Genomic DNA, 23,837 nt, shown 5'->3' on the forward strand with positions numbered 1-23,837 from the left:
CTGGCTGCATGTGAGAAAGTGCCTGTTCTGAGGTGTTGTTGGGGGAGAAAGGAGGAGAACAGGGGCATTGCCTGGGAAGACAGTCCTGTGTCAAGATACAACTTCCTGCCAACTTCCAAGAGCAAAGAGACAAGGAGCAGACAGGGCACTAAAAACAGGCTTCAGAAGTACAAGAAATTTCAGCTTCAAGTGTCTGTACAGTTTAGGCAGAAAAACAAATCAAAATCTGAAATGTGTGGGAGGAAAATATAATTCAAACTGCCTGCCCTGTCTTAGTTCCTTGGCGACTATCAACTTTTCCCTGACCCGCCAGGACTTTCTGCTGCCCAGGTTAACCTTGATCTATGGCTTTGTCTCATGAGAAAATGACGTTGTCAGGCTGCTTAAGAAGTCTAATTAATGAGTATAACTAGTGCAGACATTTTTAGGGGGAAGCATGGGTACTTGTCTGGGATATTATTTTGGGTGCTTGTATTTCTCTACTGTTATATTTTTAAATAATTACTGTATTTTAACCCTTTGTTTCCCCCATGTGGAGATGGTCTGGCATCTATATTTAAATTCACTCAAGCATCTGGAAATTTGCTTGTAAAGTGAATGACTAAATAATGACTTCATTCCCGGAGCTCATTTGCGATTTGGATATTCCAGCCAGAGGGTCCCTATCTGATCTCCATGACTGATGGCAATGACCATCTGTGTAGAGCAGGGGCAGGACAGAGTTAGTGTCCTGTTAACTAGCCAGCTGGCCTCTGCAGGTGTCCTCCTTTCAAATCTCATGCTACGGTCATTTTGTGAAATAAATTGCACAGGAAGCAACTCATGTGATCTGGACCCTAATCTAGGGGAAGGGTCCTGACATGTAGAAGGAGGCCTATGGAGCCAGATTATCTGGTTTCAAATTTGATTCTGTGTTTAGCCAATCATGTACCTTTGATGCTAGCAAGTTCTTAATCAGTATCATCTATAGAATGGAAATAATAATAGTAGCCTTCCTTATCCAGTTGACTTGATGTTAACACAAGTGAACTACTTAGGAGTTTGTCCTATGGGCATTCAGTACACTATCTAGCTGAGTCAAACTGGTTGTGTTAATAAAACTAACCAAGGGACTGCCAACTTTCTTTTCTTTGGACTCTTGGGATCTGTAATTATTTCAGACTTGATATATAACATTTTTTTTCTTTTTTATTTTTCATTTGTGCTAGGAATTGCAACCAGAGGTGTTTCGGTGTATCTCCTGTGGAAGCCAAGTAGACTACCACAGAGCTAAATCCTCACCTCACCCCACTTTGGACTCTTTTTTTTTTTTTTTTTTTTTTTTTTTTTTGAGACATGGTCTAGCTGAGTTGCCTAGGCTGGCCTTGAACTTACAGTTTTCTTGCCTATGCCTTCTGAATAGCTGGGACTCACCGCCAGGCTTGGCTGGCCTGACAGACTTAATCTGAAATTGGTGTTTCTAGGGCAAGTTATATTCTGACTTTCAAGTTCCCTGTCTGCTATGAAATGTTAGTATGGTGTCCCAAATTTAAACTTCAACTATGCCGACTTAGAGAGGGATTATCAGAATTAAGTGGGTTGATAAAAGCTGTGTCTATACTCACTGGTACATGTTGGCACCTGACCATCATCTATGTTGACTATGAGGGTCTAAGTTAACCTTTAGAATTTGATTCTTCCGGCTAGTAGAGCAGCAGATTTCATATTTATCTCCTTTCAGTTCTTAACCTTTGCCTCGCTAATTTACACAAAAACACCACTTTGTAATGTGAATTATTTTATTGGGCAAAGTCAATTGTGAATTGTAGAGTTTGTGTTGTCTACTAACAGTCAAAATGAGTCAGATTTTAATATCGGACCTCCCACACATCTCCTATAAAGGAAAGTCTTTGTTTTATCGTAAATATTTTAATTTTTTGGGCTTGTAATTTCAGAATGAATCATTCTGAGTTCTTCAAATTGACTAGGCCCTTAGCTAGTAATCCTCAAGAGAATTTGTTTTATGAAGTGGAGTTGGCAAAACTTGTGAGCACAGTGTGGTTGAAGGTGACAAGTTATTCCTGCTTGGCCACAAGTAGGTATAGAATTAAACTGAAATTTGGAGAGGGAAGTAGAAGCTTAGGGAGGGTCAAGCCTTAAGAATGGAGTTTATATGACTGGGAAAAGGTAGTCAGATGAAATTGTAGTAGGTTTCTGAGGAATTTATGAACCAGATAGGGAAGATTTTGCAAGTGAACAAGACAATATCTGTAAGAATAAATTCCTCTACAGTTCAGTGTGAAATATGTTATTAAATGTTTACAGATATTATTTAATCCTTGTTATTATAAATATGTAAAAAGAACCTGGATGTTTAGTTTCAGATTCCCAGTAGGTGGGCATCATATCACAGCCTCCTAAAGGGTCTGTTTCAAAGTGTTGTGTAAGGCAGGCATATAGGCACTGCCCAGGTTCTGCAATGTTCTAGCAATGTGGCTTTCTCTGTACCCAGCATTCTCTGTAGCCCAGGCAGTCCATAAAAGTGTGATCCTTGTGTTTGAACCTCCTGAGAGCTAGGATTGGAGGCCTGAAGTACCATATATATATTTCATGAGGTTGTGTTTGAAGACTAAATGAGATACCCATGGAATCAGAGTGGTGCAGAATCTGGTAGAACACATAGTAAGCACAGAATGTGTGTTCTAGAAGTATCCCTCTTGCCCATAGGAGGCAAGCTGATTTGTAGTTACTTCCCAGAGCCACTGGATTATAGCCATTTTAGAGTTCGTTAGGTCCTCCTGTTTGTCCACCATGCTTCTGTTCTGTAAACACCGCATGAGGTGAGAGCTGTCACACACACCTCTGATTGTTCATAGAGGACTACCAGCCTCCAGGGGCCTCTTGAGGCCCCAATGCAACAGAAAGCTAACATGCAGGCTGTCCTTTACTTCTGTTTTGGTTTTGACAGGAAACAGCAAGAGCTTGACTCCAAGGATGCTATTATTTTACATCAGTTTGCAAGACCTAATAATGGTGTCCCCAGCTTATCTCCCTTCTGTTTGAAAATGGAAACCTACTTGAGAATGGCTGACCTACCCTATCAGGTACTTGTTTGCAAATACCTTTTATTCTTATGGTCTCAATATTACATAGAGGGGGTGTAGTTAATGTCACACAAGTGGATGTCAGGGTAAAAGACAGTGCCCAGTCAGAGAGAGATACTTGACTCCAGGGTCTATGGGTTTCTTTTTACAATGAAGGAATGAGAGTATTTCTTTTTAATGAGTCCTGTGGTTGGAGGTTTGGGTAGGCTTACTGGGCAGCTGGTGAGAAATTTGAGGGTGCTACTTCCTGGTGGGTCTTTTCTTTTAGATTTTCATTTATCGTTTTGTCCTCCATGAATGTGGGGTTAGAGGGCATAATAGCAATTGGGTGGATATGTAAAAAAATAGATTGGTAGTACAAAAGGATTGAAACTAGTGCCTCACATGCACTAGACAAGGGTTGGTTTTACCACTTACCTATAGCTCTGGCCTTTGACTTTTGAATTTTTCCATGTTTCGCTCGAGGGCCTTTCAAGGAAGTAGCTGTCGATTTTAGCATTAACGACACAAAGGGTGTTGGATTGATGCTCAGTGACTGAGAGCTAGTCCTGTGACTCCTGTAGAGGACCCTGGTTGGGTTCCCAACACCTACGTGGTGGTTTATGATCCCCAGTTACAGGGGATCCCATGTCCTTTCTGACCCCAGGCATCAAGGAAAGCATGTGACACACAGATATGCATGAAGGCAAAAGACTGACACATAAAGTAAATAAATAAAAAAAAAAACTGTAAGAAGAAATTTGAGAAAAAAGAGGGAAAAAGAAACACACATCCATATACACATGCGTACACTCACGTGGAATAAGTGATTTGCAAGCATTTTCACCCCATGAAAAAAGAAAATAAACCAAAACCTTAACTATAGCTCATTATTAAATATATATGCAATATTCTAAACTTATACATTTCCACAATATAAAAAATAAACATTATTACATAAAAAGGAATAAACAAAAGTGTGTATTTGGAGGTATCCATCTTTCCCTCAGTAGTGTTAGAGATAGGCAACACATTTGATGTGTTTTTTGTTGTTGTTCTCATTTCTTTGTGTATCTTTAAATTTTTCCCATATGGTTTTCTTTTTAACAAGTTCTAGCCATATGGAAATCTATCGAAGCCTTGTTTCTACAATTGGTTTTGATATTATGGCCATAGAAAATAGTCTCTGTGACACCAAGTCCTTCAGTTTACTGTGTATTCAAGTGTATGGTTATTATTTTTTAAATGGTAGAAAATAATTAAATCTTATCAGTATAGAGCAGTTTATGTGTTTTTACTTGCTTGAGGATATTTTATTTTTAGTGCTGTATTTTTGCTCTCTTAAAATGGCTTACCTGTTAGTTTCAAAGCATTCAAGTCTTTGTTGATTGGTCTCTTTTTTTGTGTTATGTTAGCACTTTAATACTGTTTACATATTTGAGGTTATGTTATCAGGTACTTATACTACAAAAGATCACATTTAAAAATGCTTTAGTTTCCAAAGTTTTAAACTCTTTCAATATGAGTTCTTATGTGTCTATTGTCTTTTTAATAATTCTTAATGCTAACATGAAAAGCAGTGATTTTATGAGAGATAACATGAGTGATTTCATTGGAGATAACACACATGAGCAAAAACAATACATTTTCAAACATAAAAACATTTACTGGAAAAAGTGACTTTTTTTGCATTTTTGTAAATCTATTTTATTTCTAGTTTATTAGGTAAATGCCTGCTATTACCAATACTTTATTTTGGTTGATATCTGAAATTCATGGAGAAATCTGACCCCATGAAGATGCACAGTGTAGAGACAGAGAAGCTGGTTTGGGTTTTGCTGGTTTGTGTCTTAGTTAGTAGTTTGTTTGGTTGTGAATATAACATTTTCTTATACGTGTCATTATACTTTGTTTAATTTGACCCTGTCTTCACCCCAAATAGTCTCCTCCCCCAGTCACATGAATTACTTTGCCCTCTCTCCAACAATTTGCTTCAATTTTCTTCCCCTCTTGTGGTCCTTGTGGATGAAAGTTTCTGTCTCACCTGGTCCCGCAGCTGTTTAGTCCCAAATAAACACACAGCGGTTTATATTAATTACAAACTGCTTGGCCTATTGGCTCAGGATTCTTATTGACTAGCTCTCTCTTAATTATTAACCCATTTCTATCTTCACATAGTCTTTGCTTACTGGTGATGCCCGGGCCGCTTGCTTCCTCCCCTGGCAGCTACCTTTCTCTATCCATGTTTGGATTTCCCACCTGGCTAAATCCTATCTGTCCATTGGCTGAAACAGCTTTATTCATCAACCAATAAGAGAAACATATTCACAGCAAACGGACGGACATCTCCCATCAGGTCCTCTTTCTAGTTTCACGGCACAATAGATGCATATGTATAAACTTAAATATAGGTTTTTTTCATATGAAAGAAAATGTGAACTTGGTCTTTCTGAGTCTGGTGTGTTCCACTTACCACAGTGATCTCCATTTCAATCCATTTTCCAGTAACTGACATAACTTTATTATTCTTTATGGCTGAGTAAAACTCTACTGTGTACATAGGACACCTTTTCTTAATTTATTCACATATTGTTAGACACTCAGGCTGGTGTCTTAATTTGGCTGTTGGGAACAGTGCTGATTTGGATCCCTTCAGTTATATATCCAGCAGTGGTGTAGCTGGCTCATATGGTAGCTATTTTTGAGAAACCTTTATTCTGCATATTGACTGCATCAATTTATATTCACGCAGCAGTGCCCAAGTGTTGTCTTTCTCTGTATTTTTTTTTTTTACTGGCATTTGTTATCATTTGTTTTCTTGGAGAGAGCCACTCTGACTGGGGTGAGATGGACTATGTGTTTTTTTTTAATTCTGGGGAAAACAATGATCAATATTCTTAAAATATTCCCTTTAATAACTTTCCCTGCCTGTTTCCTGTTGCCTGGATCTCTGCTTTTTATTTCCCCTGTCTCTGTGCTGGCCTGTAGTTCTCTGCTCCATTGCAGAATGTATGTCTGTGTGTCTGGGGGTGTGCACATGTGCTTTCAGATGCTCCTGGAGGCACCGGTGATCTTTGAAGTTGGAGTTATAGGTAGTTGTGGGTGGTGGGAATCACACTCAGGTTCTCGGAAGGGCAGTTTGCCCTTCCCAGCTGAGCCATCTCTCAGGTCCTCGTTGTGTTTTTCCTCTGTTGTGTTCTTTCCTTTTGAAGTGGCTTCCCTGTGTGACCTTTGTCAGCCTTTCCCCTTGCCTCTACCTCCCAAGTACAGTGTGTGTCACCATTGCTGGTCAACTGCTGACTGAAGTTGACTTGTATCTTTTCTTAAAATGTGTGTCTCCTCAGTCAGTTTTCCTAGTTTCTCCCTTTATCTGTGGGAGGGTATTTATTGTGCTATCTAAAAGCATTCAGTCTGTCTCAGTATTTCTGCTTCATGCTACCTATATTCAGCTTGTTTCCTTTCTCTTGTAGTGGTCATTCTTCTTAGAAGTCTAGTGTTTTGTGTTTAGATCCCCTATGCTTCCCAGCCCAGGAATTTTACTGTGCAACGGCTAAAGTCCTCTCTGTGGTCCTCAGGCTTCACTTCTGCTCATTTGTTCATCCTGTCTTTCCATTTCTTTGGCTTGGTTTTCTCTCATCTATGGACAACTTAAATGAGTAGTATAATGAGCACCCCAGTCCTTTCCCACAGTTTCACTTATGGATATTATTTAGCCTCTTTTGGTTTAGCTCTTTTTCTATTTTTTGAGAAACATGTTTTTGCAGAAATCATGAAACTTCACTTAAAATGCTTACATGCATATTTCCCAAATAAAGACAGTTTTCCTACAAAACTACAATATACATTAGGTACATGGACTTTTCCCAATGAGTTATAGTTTTTGAAAGGTAGTCAAATTACCTGGAATGTAGCCAGTGGGAGGTGTCTGGTGGTAGTTCTGAGTGCGGTGAGTGCTCACTTCCTTGCATAGTGAATGGCAATGTTGTTAACGAATTGCTTACCCAGCGTTCAGGAGACAAGGCCATCACAGAGGACGGGGAAAGGGATTCCTATAAAAGCTGGTGACTATGCAGAGTGATCGGATTGGGTGTGGAAGTTGAAGCAGGAACCAGAAAGACCGATAACCAGCGAGGCTGGCAGATGGCAGCTGCTGGATGGTGTGAGTGTGGATTGCCATTGGAATTTGTTTGTAGGAGGAGGAGGGTGCTGGGGTCAGCCAGAGGCCTATGCTATGTATGTGAGATAAGTGATCTACCACTGAGTTACAATCCTAGCTTTTAAGTTTTGTTTTGTTTCCATGTGTGTATGTGTGCAGTGCCTGTGCGTGCGTGTGTGCTGGGATGTGTGTGTCAGTGCAAGGGTGTGTATTGGAGGCCCAAGGTTGAGAATGAGACTCTTCCTTGATTGCTTTTCCTCCTTGGCCACTGAGGCAGGGTCTTTCTCAATTAAACCCAGAGCTTGCTGATTTGGCCAGGCTCACTCACCAGCTTGCTTTGGGGTCCTGTCTCCTCCTCCAAGGCTGGAATTACAGGTGAGCTACCATGTCCACCCTGCATTTACATGGGCTCTGGGAATGTGAATTCTGATCTTCTTGATTGCATGGTAAGCACTTTAAATTGCTTTAGTTTTTAGTATGTAGCCTAGATTGGCCTTGAATTCAACTATGTTGTCCAAGCTGATTTAAAGTGGTCCTCCTGCCTCAGCCTCCTGAGTGCAGGGACACAAACATATGTTTCCATGATTCATTACCACTTGATGATTTTGAGGAAGAATATTTGCCCTCATTTTCATTGTAACTTTCAGAAATGTGTGTAACAAGTTTTTTCTCAAATAATGATACAGAGACATATTAATTATGAAAGCCCAGTCTTTAGCTTAGACTTATCTGAAGTAACTCTTATAACTTAAATTAACCCATTTATATTAGCCTATGTTCTGCCATGTGGCATCACCTCTCTTTCATCTTGTACCTCTTGCTTCCTTTGAGTCTGGCTGGTGACTCTGCCTTTCTTTTTCCCAGAGTCCTCTTTGTCTCTGGAAGTCCTACTTAACCTCTTCCTGCCATTGGCCATTCAGTTCTTTTTTAAACCACTCAGAAGATGCCTTGGCAAAGACGTATCTTCACAGTGTAAACTAATATTGTGCAAAAGATGTGTGATATTACTTTTAGTTAGCAATAAGGGTAATGTCTAGGGAGTGGCCATGTATGATTGTACAAGTTGTTTACTGTATAGCAATATACAGCCAAAGGTTCTTGGCATAAAGTATACTACTAGATGAGGTTCCATTTTCTAAATTGTGCACAGACAATCTGTATTTGGTTACCACTCTTTTTCAGGCTTGCCTAAAATTAATTGATAATTAAATTAAATGATAATAACTGCTTATTATCATTTGATATTAAGCAATGGGTTAAAGTATCACTCTATGAACAGAGACCAGTTTACCCAAGATAGTGGTAAGTAGCGTTTAGCTAGTTCACACTCTGCTTTTGAGTCTTCTGAAAAGGTGAGATCACCTACCAATAGAGAAGTCCAGGACAAAAGGATGCCTGCCCTGTCACCATAACCCTGAGATTACACAGAGATCTCAGAAGTAGGGCATACACCAGTGTATACCATATACAATTTGCAAGAGGGGCAATTCCTAGACAGAGACTTGCCTCAGAGAGCTGCTATCTTCTGTTGTTAGCCATTGAAGTAACATGCCCCACTGGTTTCTTAGAAAGGCACATACAAATCTTGGTGTGATTTAAGCAAAAGCAAGTTGAATGATTTAAAAATATTCATTTATCTATTTATTTAGCATGTGAGTGTTGCCTGTATTTGTGTCTGTGGACCATGTATGTGTGTTCCTGATTCTTGTAGAGGTCAAAAAAGGGCATTAGATCCCCCGGGACTGGAGTTACAGATGGTTGTGGGATGTCATATGAGTTCTGGGAATTGAACCTATGTCCTCTGGAAGAGCAGCCAGTATTTTTAACCACTGTGCCATGTCTCCAATTACAACATGATAATTTTAATACAATAATTTTTATTAATTCTTCAAGAATTTCACACATGCTTATAATATAGTTAGACCATATTTACCCTCAGCTCTTCATCTCCCACTTCTCCTAGATCTGTGTCTACATCCTTCAATCTTTGTGTCTTTTATAAAAAAAAATAACACACTGAATCTAATTTGTTGGGCCCCATTTACTCGTAGGTGTGGGGTCACCATTGGAATATGGTAAACTTCCGGGGACCACATTCTTATAGAAAACTACTCTTCCTCTCCTAGCAGCCATCTCCCATGGCTCCTCATGTCAGCCCCTTCTCCAACCACGTCGATGTTGACTGACTTATCTTGTACAGGTCCTGTGCAGGCAGTCACAGCTGGGATGTGTTAGTGAGTACAGCTGTCCTATGGTGTCTAGAAGACTGTGTTTTACTCTGGTCTTCTCTAACATTTATTTGGGTCTTAATCCAAGTGTCCACCCCCACAAAAAAAAAAAGCCCAAAAACCCCATTTTTTTTTTAAATGTTTGAAGTTTTGGGATTCCTAGGGAGAGTTCACTGCTCTGGAAAATGTTTATAGAGTTTTCTGTTATAATACACCTTTGCAAAAAGGTGTCTTCTTGTGTAGGGTTTGGTCTGAATGATGCTGCCTTGGTTTTGATTTGGTTTCTCTATCGAGAAGGTGGGTAGCTGCTAGCGTTTGCAGCAGGGGTTGTTCTTATCGGGCCTGGGGAGGAAGAAGCATTTATAAACTTTTAAATAGTTGGAGGAGGAGTAAAAAAAATAATTATTTGTCATTCATGAAGTGCATGACTTTTTTGGGGGAGCAGTCAAAGTTGGTCACTTGTGGTGACCCATGCTGGTTCTTCTGCCTCTTCCGTAGCGTTGAGCTGTTAATAGAGACTTAAGGCCTTAAGTGTATACATGGCTTTCTATAGGAAGATTTTGCTGACCTCTAGAGACACATTTAAAGATATTCAGGATTGATGTATTCCAAATTTTATCTAATACTGTCTTCTCTTAAAAAAAAAAAAAAAAGCCCACAACTTTAGATAGCCAAAATTGACACACATGTGTTGCACATGTTAAGTGTAAATGCCGGGTGCTGGTGCAAACCTGTGATCTTAGCACTTAAGGCTAGACGTGGAAGGATCAGGAGTTCGAGGCCAGTCTCAACTATATGATGCATCCCAGGCTAGCCTGGGCCACATAAGACTGTCTCAAAATAAAACACAGTGAAAAGATCCATTTTCTTCTAAAATTTTCATGTGCCTCTTTGAAATTCTCTTCCTACCATCCTTCATTGTCCTCTACAACCATAGATAGACCTTATGTCACCAGAAATTAGTTTATATTTTCTAGAATTAAAAAAAAAAAGAATTTACAGTGTTCTTTTGTATGTGTGTTGGGCTGGAACTCACTATTGTAGAGCAGGCTGGCCTCAAACTCACAGAAATCTGTCTAGTTCTGCCTCCGAAGGGCTGGAGTTAAAGGTGTACACCTCAATGCCCAGCATGTGTGTGTCTGTGTGTGGCATGTGGAAGTCATAGACTGACGTTGGGTGTTTTCGTCTGTTGTTCTCTATCTTAATTTTTGAGACATGGTCTCTTACTGACCTTGGAGCTTGTCTTAGTTTTCGTTCTACTGCTGTGAAGAGACACCATGACCGTGGCAACTGTTAAAAAAGAAAGTGTTTAATTGGGGCTTGGATATAATGTCAGAGGTTTAGTCCACGATCATCATGGCAGGAAGCAAGCCGACGACATGGTGTTGGAGCAGTAGTTGTGAGTTTTACATTCTGATCCCCAGGCAGCTGGCAGAGAGAGAGAGAGAGAGACAGAGACAGAGATAGACACAGAGAAAGACAGCCTAGCAGGCTTACCCCCAATGACATATGTCCTCCAACAAGGCCACACCTCCTAACTGGGGACCCAGCCCCATTCAAACCACCACAGAGCTCATTATTTTGGCCAGGCCACCCGGCCAGTAAGCCCCAGTGGCTTGCTTGTCTCTTCCTCCCCAGTACTCACAGATGCCTATTCCACTTGTGGCTTTTCATGTGGAGTTTGTGGCTTGGACTCAGGTCCTTCTGTTTGCAAAGCAGGCACTTTACTGACTGAGTTGTCCTCAGCCCTGGGCAGTCCTTTTAAGTCTGGCTAATTCTACTCACACAATTTATCCACGCTATTTGTGTGTAAATAGTTCATTCTCTCCTTTTTCCTGGATAATAACCTGTTGTATATTTGGAGACTTGTTTGTTAATTTGTCTCTGAATAGCATTTTTCCTGTTTTGATAATTTTAAAAAAGTGTATGAGTATGAAAATTATTTTTTTTTATTTATGTATATGTGGTTGTGAGCCACCTGTTATAGTCGGTGAGAACCAAACTCAGGTCCTCTGGAAGAACACTACATTTTCTTAACCACAGAGCTGTCTCGTTAGCTCTGACTTTTGTGTACATGTCTTTGTCTGCTATGTGCTTTCTGACTCTCACCCCTCTTAGGGGTGAAATGGCCTGATTAGAAGGAAGTTGTAGGGGCTGGAGAGGTGGCATTTTAGTTACGAGAATGCCTCCTTTCCAGAGGGTCCTGGTTCAGTTCCCAGCACCCACATGAAGGCTCACAACTGTCTGTAACTCCAGTTCCAGGGATCTAATGACCCCTTTTGGCTTCTACTGGCACCAGGTGCAGACATACATCCAGGCAAACACTTCTATACATAAAATAATAAGTACTTTTTTTTTTTAAGAAGAGAGGTGTGTGTTTAGCTTAAGACATTGTCAGGTTTGAAGTGGTTCGCCTTTCATGCCCACCATGTATTTTAGTGTCAGTTTTCTCAGAGAGGCTAACATTTGTCATTATCTAATAGTGTTTGCATTATCTATTTGTACAATCAGATTAATTTAGTTTGTGTAGTCTAACAATCAACTTTGAGGTTTAAATGACTGTATTTATTGAGAAATATGGTTGAAGACATGAAATTCTCCAGAATTACCTCCATTCATGTGGTCTAGGTCTTTATATACACTGGAGAACACATGTTACTGTAATTTTAACAATAAATCATGTGACTTGATCTGTCCACCTCCTTTCTAGATCAAGATATTCTGAGATATTGTACACTTCTAACATGCTTATAGAATCAAAATAGAGCTTGTCTGAACAGATTCTGGGTACCACCCTTAGGACTACACATAAAAACCAGGAACCTGCTGAATTTCCTTAGGAGATGCTACAGTTGAGACTGTTGTATGTTCTTCTTTTTAACCTTGGAATGATATGATAACTTAGGGGGCTGCTAGCTTGTAGTGTAGTGACAGAAAACATCATTCAGATTCCACATATTGGATTTCAAGTGAGTTCTTTGGATACTGAGTTGGTACAAGCTTCTTTGTGGTTTATTTTCACTCTTTTGTTATTTGTGAAATGTTTACACGTTATAGCTAGTTTTGCCCATTTTGAACCCACCCTTTCCCTCTCTTACTCCTTGCCTCAGAGTCCCATAACTCCCTTAGTCCATATAGAATTTGAGTGCTGATCGAACCTATGGGGATAAATTAACACTTTGATGTTCAGTAAAAGGCTCTTCTTTTCACCTTCTAGAGTAACAATCTTAAAGAGTTAATATGCTGAGTTCATTTGAGTAGGTAGTACGGACACCAGCACTTGTGGGTTGGAATGTTTGGTTCTGCTAATCAGTGTAATTTATATACACATTGCTTCTCTCTCTCTCTCTCTCTCTCTCTCTCTCTCTCTCTCTCTCTCTCTCTCTCTTAAATACCATTTAGAACTATTTTGGTGGAAAGCTCTCTGCTCAAGGGAAAATGCCTTGGATTGAATATAATAATGAAAAAGTGTCTGGTACAGAGTTCATAATTGACTTTCTGGAAGAGAAACTTGGAGTGAACCTAAACAAAAATCTTGGCCCTCATGAAAGAGCTGTCTCAAGAGCCGTGACCAAGATGGTGGAAGAACACTTCTACTGGTGAGTCTCTGCTGTGTCCCTGTACACTCCCAGTCAGCCCAAATTCTCTCCTGCTTTCTCACACACACCTTCTCAAGAGTGTTTTACTCAGCTTTCTCAAAGTTTATTAAAAACAACTTTGACTTAGGGTCAAAGTTCTGTCTGTTGTCTCCAAGTACTCTAGACCAGGACTCCACAGGCATTCTTAAGAGTCCATCTTTCACAGTCAACTCTGCCAAAGAGCCTGGAAATTTATAAGCAGACTGCATTCCAGGTAAACCATTATGCAAACTGAAACTTGGATTTCAATTATAACAACACAGTCTTCCTTTGATGTTTTACCAACCACACACACAGACACACACACACACAGACAGACACACATACACACTTCATAGTCTGCATGCTGCAATTTGCTGGATTTAGGAAGGGGATATTTCAATTTGTGAGGCTCATTAGTATAAACTTCTGAATGAAAATGCTGGACAGTGGTGGTGAAAGCCTTTAATCCCAGCACTTGGAAGGCAGAGGCAGGTGGATCTTTGAGTTTGAGATCAGCCTGGTCTAGAGAGTTAAGTCCTAGAACAGCCAGGGCTACACAGAGAAACTCTGTCTAAAAGGAAAAAGCAAGAAGAGAGGAGGAGAAAGAAAGAAAGGAGGAAGGAAGGAAGGGAGGAAGGAAGGAAGGACGAACGAAAGAGCAGCATGTACTGGAGGAAGGTGTGAAAGGCTAAGTAGAGATTGGATTTCTCAGTGTAATCAATTACACAATTGTGAAAGTATGTCACCTTTCCTCAGATAGCATTCTGTGCTGATTGCTGCATTCATAGTCCCCCAATTTTGTTTGTTTGTTTGTTTTTGTTTTTGTTTTTTTTGAGACAGGGTTTCTCTATTGCTTTGGAACCTGTCCTGGAACTAGCTCTGTAGACCAGGCTGGCCTTGAACTCACAGAGATCTTCCTGTCTCTGCATCCCAAATGCTGGGATCAAAGGTGTGAGCCACCAATACCCGACTCCATAATCCCCAAATTTGAGGTATCACATAAATTTGAAGTTGGGTTGACCAGTTGCTCTGTTTTGCTTTGCTATCCCCAAAGCTGCTTCAGCACCATTCAAGTTAATCACATTTGGCTAGTCTTGCTTGGTAGACATATTTTCTTGTGGGCTTTCCCCTCTTACAACTATTTTCTGGTGTTTCTAACCCTTCTCTACACTAGAGATGGCATATTTGCAGACTGTACTGTGTCTCCAATCCTTAATTAAGTATCGTTAATTCCACTGTATTCGCAGTACTATTTCTTGGTTAGATGCTGGCCTGGAGCTTTTTCTAACCACTTCCTCCCACGGGGACCATCTCCCATAGGACTGACTGTGGGCTTGGTCACTGTTTCATCCATTTGCCCTCTTCACAACTAGAAAACTAGATGTTCCGATCTCCAGGATTTTAAGTGGCCCTCTCTTTTTCTCTTCCTATGTTTGACTTTTTAACTGTTTATTTTGGGGCTGACCAGCATTTCACATCCTCTCCCCACCTCACTATAAAGATGAAGGAGGGCTGACCAAGTGCCTTGTGTCAGTGTGGAAGAGAGCACATTGAGTGTTTGCAGGAGCCTGGGTGCTTTCCGTGTCATGCCAGGGCTCTGCTTTGTCACAGTGGGCATTAAGATGCATGACTGGCCGGCTCCCTTGGCTTCTGGGAAAGGCTTGTGGAAAGGATCCCATCTTATTTGTTTGCCAGGTTTCAGACTCAACTCTTCAGTGGCAGAGGGAAATGGAGAACCTGTCCTGGGCCACTGATGGTGAAGTTTGCTTTTCACAGTGTTACACAATTTTTATTGCTACTTTATTCTCTGATAGAAGCTCTCAGACAGTATGTTTCTACTCTGATCTTCAGTAGCCCTCTGCTAATATGGAAGGTAGGGCAGACTATGGATGTGAACTAGAAGGGGCAGGAGGGAGACCATTAACTTCCAAGGGTTTGCATTACTTGGGTGGTACATAGCCTCCTTAAAGGCTAGTATTGTCTCTCTAACTCACTTTCATTAGAAAAATCTGGGAGCATTTTGATATACAATATATATTCATTCTAGTAGCAAAAGGGAAGCAAACCTTTGTCCTGTGTCTTTTCCTCCCCTCTGCCCCCCTGCAGAGACCCCATCTGCTAGGGAGATCCCTACTAGGGATATGCGAGGTCATATCCCTACTCTCACAAGAATACTAAGGCAATGACTCCCTGGACTGGCCCTGCCCTTTGGTCTTCTACTGCCCTGCTCTTCCCATCCAAGACAGTAAAATGGAAGCTGGCCCAGTATAGGACCTGACCTCAATGTGTGGTAGTTTTCTGTGAGGTTTTCTTACATGTTAATAAGCATTGAGCTCCTATGTGGTGGGAGAAAAGACTCAGTAAACCCTCAGTGCTTGGCTCAGCTATTTGATGATCTGAGGGTTTTTTTTTTTTTTTTTTGGTAGGGGGTATATTTTATTTAGCTTGGAACTTTAAAAATGCTTGGGTACAATTTTCTGCAAGGCAGAAGTGATGGAAAGCTGGCATTATGATGTTACATGATGGTGGGAAGCTGTCTGTGGGCCTCAGTCCAGATCCAGCCAACTTGCCTGGTTCTTACCTGAGATGGGGAGTGTGGATTGAGAAAGGCAGGTAAAGATGCTTAAGAGAAAGACAGAGATGCAGGATAGAGTCAGGACAGCAATCCAGTGAATACTGATTGCCCCAAGTTTATTTAACATTCTTATGCACCCCAACCAAAAGGGGGACATGGCAGTAGACTACTATTATCATGTATAAGGAGCAAACAGACTTTCTTCCCTTAATCCTTCAAGTATTTGGTAACCATACCTGGTATCCAGCCTTGAGGGTCAAGTCTGTTGTTATTTAGATAAGACATCAGCTACCAAGACAAAAACTTCCTGCAGTAGCCAAGCCTTAGACATTTAGGTCTTTTGACTCGCTAAGGACAGTTTTGAACTCTCTGACCTTGAGGCAAAATGAAGGGAGCCATCTTTATGGGCCCCAAGACACACACACACACACACACACACACACACACACACACACACACACACACACACAAGACATAATTTCGAGCTATGTTTTAGGTTTATTCAGATAAGCACAGTCAGCTGTAAAGTTGTTTTTCTTGCATTTGAAATCTATATAATTACATCCCACTTGCATTATAGAAGCTATTATTGAAGATGAAGCAGGCTGTTTTTTTTTTTTCTTTCTTTCTTATCTCCTTTGTTTTATACTGACTGCTTAAGTTAGATCCAATGCTTGGAAACTGGTGTTAAAGGTTTTCTGAGACAGAATCAAATTACAAGCATGAAATTGATTTTTGTGATACCCTTGCTTCTTCAGTGATGCATGCTGCCCCCTTGTGGCCATCAGTGAAGACCTTAAGCGTCTTCTAACCCTATATAGTAAATACAACACTCTACATTTTCAATGACCAAATGAGCTTCTAGGTTCTCCATAATTTGTAAACTTTAAGTTTCATTTTTTGGGGGCACTGGTATTGAAGCCAGGGCCATGTGCAAGCTAGACAAGCACTCCAGTACCGAAGGCAATCTTCAGCCTGAGCTTGGCTTTTGATAAAATTTTAGTATTCCAGGTGTAAGACCCTCAGAATGAGGAGTCTACCAGTTTCGGTCGGTACCCCTAAGAACTCAATGTCCAGTCCAGTTGCTGCAACACGCAAGAGGCTTTAATGAACTGGAATCGTTTGCACAAACGGGCTCTCTCAGCATGTAGGCCAGAGGGAAGCCTCATTCCCCAGGCACAGGTGTTTTTAAAGGCAAAACCCAACAAGCTTAGGGAGGGAGTGTGACCCTCTGTCCTTTGAGTATGTGACCCTTTGAGGCCGAATGGTCTCCCTGTTAGGGTCAGCAGACCTTAGGGCCTCAGGGTGTGCTAATTGTCTGGGCAAAATGGAGTTGCAGCTATCTCTTTGTTTCTTAATGACCCTATTTACCACCTGCTGACTCATGGAAAGGAGGGGCAGTGTGAATTCTTGGTATCCTGCTATCTCAGGGCCGGTGGTTAGCAAATTCCACCCAGCATTCCAATTATTTGGGCTTTATTTCATTTCCTTGCTAGTTGAAGTCTTTCACAGGGAGATGGGAAACTTTCATAAGATGGTTTACAGGAAGGTGTGTGAAAGCTGGAAGGAGATGGCTGATGGCAATGGCACAGGTTCATCCCATGTTTCCCCTTCCTTATCCAGTGTTAGCTCTACAGAGAGCTCCTGTTTGGGGGGCTGGTGAAATTTGAAGGTAGTTGGAGAAATACATCAGAAGTTCCTACCCCTTTAATATAGAATATAAATAAAAGACAGCAATGGTATAGCACCATGGAGAGAGATTTTTTTTTTGGAGACAGGGTGTCACTGTGTTATCTTGGCTAGCTGGGAACTCATAGAGATCTAGCCACCCCAGGCTTCTGAGTGCTGGGGTTGAAAGCTGCGTCACCATGCCCAGCAGTGAAAAAGGCATTCTTATGGCTTGGAAGGCCGCACTTTCAGACTCAGCAGTTTGTAGCTTTCTGTATGTTGGTGTTCGTTTATGCCTTGGGCCTGAGTTCATGTTAGGTTATGGTGGGAATATAGCAATCATAAGGTATTAGGTTTGCTTCAGTACTAAAAATCAAATCAAGACAAAACAAACCAAACCAGGGATGAACCGTTTTTGCCTATTTCTTCCCTCCTTCTCTCCACCCTGACTTGTGGTCTCCCTGAGACAGGATCTGTGACGTAGTCTAGCGAGTTATATAAACTCACAATCCTTCTGCCTTAGCTTCCTATGGGTTGGGATTACGATGACGCTTGGCTTTTCTCCTATTTGTTGGTTTCCTTTAGAAAGGTTTGAGCAAGTTTTAAATCTTTAAATCTTTGACCCCATTTTTGTAGGCAAGATTACACACATTAGTCGTGATAAGGAAAATGAGTATCTTAACTTTCTGAAATAGATTTTCATATGATAAATTACTTTAATTGCTTATGCTAGTCTTTCCCAATTGCCCCTTCCTGCTGATCCCAGTTAATAATTCATGCCTCTTTATGCACTGGGCTTCTTCCCAGTGAAGATAAAGGTGCCATGAGCATTCCCGAAGACTCCATTGGCGACCGTTTCATCTTCCTCCATGGATCCTTCTCTCTGTTTTTCTAAGTACATGTCATCCCTTAGAGACATCGCAGAGCCAACATTGGTTCAGTGTAAAACTGCTTTTCATTCAGTCAACAATTTATTCTTTAGCAAAGGAAATGAATGACAACCAGTGTACTGATGGATCTCAGGCTGGAGAGGGCCTTTATGGAGAAAGCCTTCCTTGATTAAGCCTTTGTGATTGTCATTGCTGGGGGAGAGTTTAAGGAGCTGAGTGGTTAAGAGTGCTTGCTGTTCTTCCAGAGGACCTAAGTTCTATTCCTAGCGTCCATCACAGGTAACACCAGCTCCAGGGGACCTGACACCCTCTTCTGGTCTCTTGGGGCACATGCATGCATAGAATGTACTGCCCCCACCCCTTAGCCCCCCAAAAGCCAGGTGTGGTGGTACACACTTGTAATCTCAGTGCTGGGAAGGCAGGGGTAGGCATGGCTCTGGAGTACTAGCCAGGTAGCCTAGCTACACTTGGTAAATTCTGGGTCAGTAGAGACCCCGACTGGAAAACACTATGGGCAGAGCCCAAGGAAGATCTAGCCTTCACATTTGTGCATATACGTGCTCATGTGCTCTCATAACACATTTGTTTGTGTACATACTGAACATAGGAATGGACAGGCATAAACACATGTACACATACATACTTGCGCACACACACATGTATGTGTGTATAAACACACATCCATATATGCTTACACACTTGTACATACATACATACACCTGCACACAAATACATACACACTCACATGCATAAACACACACACACACACACACACACACACACGCACACACAGATACATATGCATACATACACACTCACGCAGACACACAGGCACACTTGTCCAGAGTAGAAAGGGGAAGAGAGAACGACAAGGCTACGTTTAGCTGCAGAGTTCTGAATGAGTGCAGTTTTTCTTCTCCCGTGCCCTTCGTTCAAGCTGCTCTTGCAGGGTGTGAACCTCACACCCTTGGCTGTCGCTGCTGAACTGTGTGAGGCAGACAGCTGCCTCTCCTACCACCTGCTACTCTGTATCCACTGACATTTCTTCACTTTCCATGGGTCCATGTGTAGAGGGAAGAGAAGTTAGCACCAGGCAGGAATCTTAACCTGTCTGTATCTCTCTATCCTTTATGAGACCCACATTCCCTGCATCTTGGAAAATGAGACGTCTCTCCTCTCCATACCCTCTTCCAGCCTTACTTTCTTATCTTCTAATTTGTCTTTGAACTATGGTTTCCCTAATACTGTCCTCATTCTAGAAATTCCCTTAGATAATTTCATTTCCCTGCACAGCTTTAAAACTGGCTAACATGTCCCTGCCCACCAGTACTCCCTGAGTTCTTTCTACTTTCTGAATCTCTTTAGTTGGCCAGCTCTTTGGAACCTTCAAGTGCCACGGGTTAACCTCTCTTTCATTCCCCAAATCTGTTCTGCTGTGTGTGATCCAGCACTGAAATCTTCTCAAATTATTAGCCAGGGAGAAAACACCCACTTTCCCCTCATATCCATTGGTTACTGGACATTTCTACCTCATTTTTCTCCGAGCACCGTGTGACACCTCTCTGTGTGTCGTGGTTTGGTTGACACATCATTTCTTGTCTGTCTCACTCAGCCTGTCTCCTAGCCAGCCTTCCTACCAGCATTGCCACAGGTCTGATTGCGTTTCTTGTCTGGTTGAAATTTTCCAGTGCCTAACCTTTTCTTTTGGAATTAAGTGATTCAGCCTGGCCCCAGGCCTGCAGTGATCTGCTCTGTAGTGCCCTTCTGCCTCGGGTCTGATAAGCTTCCTCATATGCATCCTGGAGCCCACCATACTCCTGGACTTCTCGTAGGCCCAGGAGCCAGTGTCTTCAGGCAGGTACCTCTTGAGCTCCTCCCTGTCCCCTGCAGTTATTTCTAGGATCTAACTTCTTTTCTTTTTATGAGAACTTTTCAATGTAGAGTTGCGCATTCCTCATTTTTGTGCTTTAGGTACCCTCTCTGTTTTGTTATTACCTGTTTTAGTCTCAGTGTAGGATTAATTTTTTTCCTAAAACCATTTTCAGACATCAAAAGTGTGTAACCCAGTTATTGTGAATTTAGATGATTTACAATTAGTATCTCAATGATCATTATTCTGACGGAATAGTTATCGCAGGCATAAAAAAGAGATCATGTTCACACTTATGTAGAATTCAGTGGAATAAGTGTGAGATATTTCACATCGAAAGACCCATAACCTGCACTGTCTATGCCCAGTCAAATATTGCTGTGAAGTACTTTTTTCTGTTTTCAGCAAAATTCATTTCTTCACTTTACAGTTCTTTATTTTGAGAGATTTGTGAACATACACACACACAGAGCTTTCTGCAGAATTGTAGCTCATCTTTTAAAAGATAACAGGGAAGAGTTCAGTATGGCTGTAGGATGGAGAATGCATTAAAATGAGGACTTTTAGGAGAAATGCAGCAATGATTAAAAAAAACTTTAGGTAAATCTATTTCTTGTATGTTTTCATTTTTCTAGAGCATAAAAATGCTAAAAATTTCAGGGCAATTTTTGGTGGTGCTCGAGGAGAATGCCAGGGCCAACACAGGCTGGCAAACTGTACCGACCACTGAGATGCACCCCAGCTCTCATTTTCTTCTGCATAAAATAACATCCCTTTGTAGCTACAACTTACCTTCATTCTTTGGGGTTTTCCCCCTAATAACTGCTTTTACATTCCTGACTTTTAAGAGACCATTACTGCATGTCAGCTCACATCTGGGGTACAGGTGATGTTCAACACATTTTCTTCAGTATGAAGAAAGTTGAAATATTTCATGTGTATACTCTCACAGGTATATTCTTCTCCGAGGGAACCCTTTATATCTCATAACTTAGTTATAAAAAACACTTTTGAGATTGTACAGGTTTCTAAAAGCAAGAAAGGAAAAGTAGAGGTGTTGCAGCTGGTAGTATGCTTGACTGTGTGTATGTGCCTTGTGGGGACACTGAATGGGTGTGTTTGCCATAAGTACCATGGTAGGAAAAATGATTCCACAGTTCCTTGGGTGAGTACCTGGAAACAGCTCGAGGGAGAGCAAATAACTTACACATTCACAGAATATAATTTATGACATACAGACATAGACAGGTATACCTTTAACTTAACCTTTGTCTAAAAGACAAAAAGGTGTCTTAAAAAATAACCTAACCCTTTTCATCATGAAATGTGAAATACATGTACTATACAACACGGAAACATAGGACTTAGCGCAAAGCACCTGCCCATGGAGCGATCCTTAAGCTCCAGAAGGGGATGCTCGCTTCCCACTTGCTGCTGCCCTGCTGTGCACCCCATAGCACTTGCCAACTTGGCTGAAATCTGTGGATTGTTTCTGTGAGACAACATAAGAGAAAGGACAGAGGAACCCGAGGGCAGGGGACTGGGAAGACTTGGTTAAACGGGAACACGGGACTCCAGCGTACTTTCAAAGCTTGTAAGTCTAGCTGCACCAGAGCCATTGTAGTAACACCGGCTGCTCAGGCTAAACACCACTATTAACTTGGTTCTGAACGATGCTTTTGAAAGTGACTGCAGAGCTCCACATCTTTGATGCACGGTAGTAATTTGTTTCCACACAATTCCAGGACGTTAGCTTATTGCCAGTGGGTGGACAATCTCAATGAGACCCGGAAGATGCTGTCTCTTAGTGGTGGTCCCTTCAGTAACCTGCTCAGGTGGGTCGTGTGCCACGTAACAAAAGGAATTGTGAAACGGGAGATGCACGGCCACGGCATTGGCCGCTTCTCGGAGGAAGAGATTTACATGCTGATGGAGAAGGACATGCGGTCCTTAGCAGGGCTTTTGGGTAATGTACCACACCTTCTATATTTTCTGTGCTTACTGTTGCATGACCAATAGAGTGCTGCTGGTTTGCAAGCTTAACTTGGTTGGTTGGGATTTTTGCTCCTGCATGTAGGGTTGCATTTTCACTATTTAACCAAGTCTCCCAGTTTCCAGGAGCAAACTCTGGTATTAAGTTTCAGTGTAGTTAGAGAACACTTCAGCATCAGGACCTGGCTGCAGGGGATGCTGGTATTTCCCAGTGCACTCTGAGGATAGGGTGGTTCTGAGCCAGGAATGTCTTCTATTTATAAATGGCTTCAGGCTGGTTGTGAGCATGCCTGCAAGTATAATTAGACAGACTTGGTGACAGCCCAGCTTCTGAACTGGTGTGTGTGTGTGTGTGTGTGTGTGTGTGTGTGTGTGTGTGTGTGTATGTGTATGTTTGTGTTGACACTGCCATCTTCTTATACCTTACATTTTGGTGTATATCCTTAGTTTTCTTCTTTCTAGTCTGTTTTATCTCAGATTTTGCATTTATTTCACACCGTAGGCTAAATTATGTCTGGGGAGCTCCTTACAGAGACATAGCATCTTAAATATCCATGGGCTATTGAGGATGGATATATTCCATTCACCAGCTGGCCACAGATAACCCTGGGCTGCTGTGGTTCTGTACTGGGTAAGCTTGATTCTTGGCTATGACGGTTCATACAGAGACTGTTCAAAGCAAGGGCCTAGATGTGAACCAATGTCCTCTAATATGGAACCAATTCCTCAGTGGGACTTCTGGTTTTATTTTCAGAAGTTGGTTTGTTCACCAGCCTTCCCATGGAGGCACAGTGATTTCCAGTTCTGTCACCATCCTCATCTTTGAGCATGTCATATTCCTTGCCTCCATGAGGAAGTGGGGTCTGGGGTTTGTTTTGTTAAAACCTACTTGGTGTCTTAGTAGTGGAGACTCTATGGGCATAACCTCTCTACATTGACTGTTCTTTGTTGTCCATGTTCCAGATACTTGCTGGACCCCGAGTCCTCCCTTGAACTCCATGTGGTGCCTTGCTCTGGGAACTGTGGTCTGTGATGACCAGTTCTGACATGGGTCCTTTTCCCATAACAGTGGCTGTGTGTGTTTCTGACTCACTCCTCTTCCTCTCTAGCTTATGCCGTTGGAAGCTTCAGCAAGTAAGGAGTTGAGTCCCAGAGTTATTATGGCAAAGATTATGCCAGGAAAAGCCTCTTTAGAGTTGAACAGCATTGACTTTTTAAAAGATGTATGTATGTATGTATGAATGTATGCATTTATTTTTGTACACAGTGTTCTGCCTGCATGCCAGAAGAGGGCACCACATCTCATTATAGATGGTTGTGAGGCACTTTATGGTTGCTGGGAATTGAACTCAGGACCTCTGGAAGAACAGTCAGTGCTCTTAACCTCTGAGCCATCTCTCCAGCCTGACGTTTTTTCCTTTTCTTTCCTCTTTTGGTTTTTTGAGACAGGCTTTCCCTGTAGCTCTGGAGCTGGCCCAGAACTCACTCAGTAGACCAGGGTGGCCTCCACCTCACAGAGATCCACCTGCCTCTGCCTTTTGAGTGCTGGGATTAAAGGCGTGTGCCACCACTGCCTGGCCCTGGCATTGACTTCTTAACCAGAGGATTGGTAAATATCTTTTCACTAAAGTGTTCCTTATTGACAGATATTTAGGGAGCAGGCTGAAAAAGGCAATAATGAAAACTGACTCTTCCTCTAAATACTCAATGACTAGACCAATGCTTTGTTCCCAATTTTTGGGTGACCAGAGGCAAATACCTCACTGGTAAGTAACT

At 41.6% G+C, this 23,837-nt stretch overlaps 1 protein-coding gene across 2 annotated transcripts in view; it reads left to right on the forward strand.

Annotated features, from left to right (window-relative positions):
* Faxc (failed axon connections homolog, metaxin like GST domain containing) overlaps positions 1-23,837 on the forward strand; it is a 73,766-nt gene that overhangs the window by 2,448 nt on the left and 47,481 nt on the right. For both annotated transcript variants that reach the window (XR_007835374.1, XM_051198560.1), the window contains exons 2-4: positions 2,948-3,083; positions 12,849-13,045; positions 21,815-22,035. Coding sequence is in view for 1 of the 2 variants with exons in the window: in XM_051198560.1 (XP_051054517.1) it covers positions 2,948-3,083; positions 12,849-13,045; positions 21,815-22,035 (554 nt within the window). In the remaining variant the exon portion in view is untranslated. The remainder of the gene's footprint in view (positions 1-2,947; positions 3,084-12,848; positions 13,046-21,814; positions 22,036-23,837) is intronic.

The sequence above is a fragment of the Phodopus roborovskii genome, unplaced genomic scaffold (assembly GCF_943737965.1).
Source record: "Phodopus roborovskii unplaced genomic scaffold, PHOROB, whole genome shotgun sequence".
Classification (NCBI taxonomy): Eukaryota; Metazoa; Chordata; class Mammalia; order Rodentia; family Cricetidae; genus Phodopus; species Phodopus roborovskii.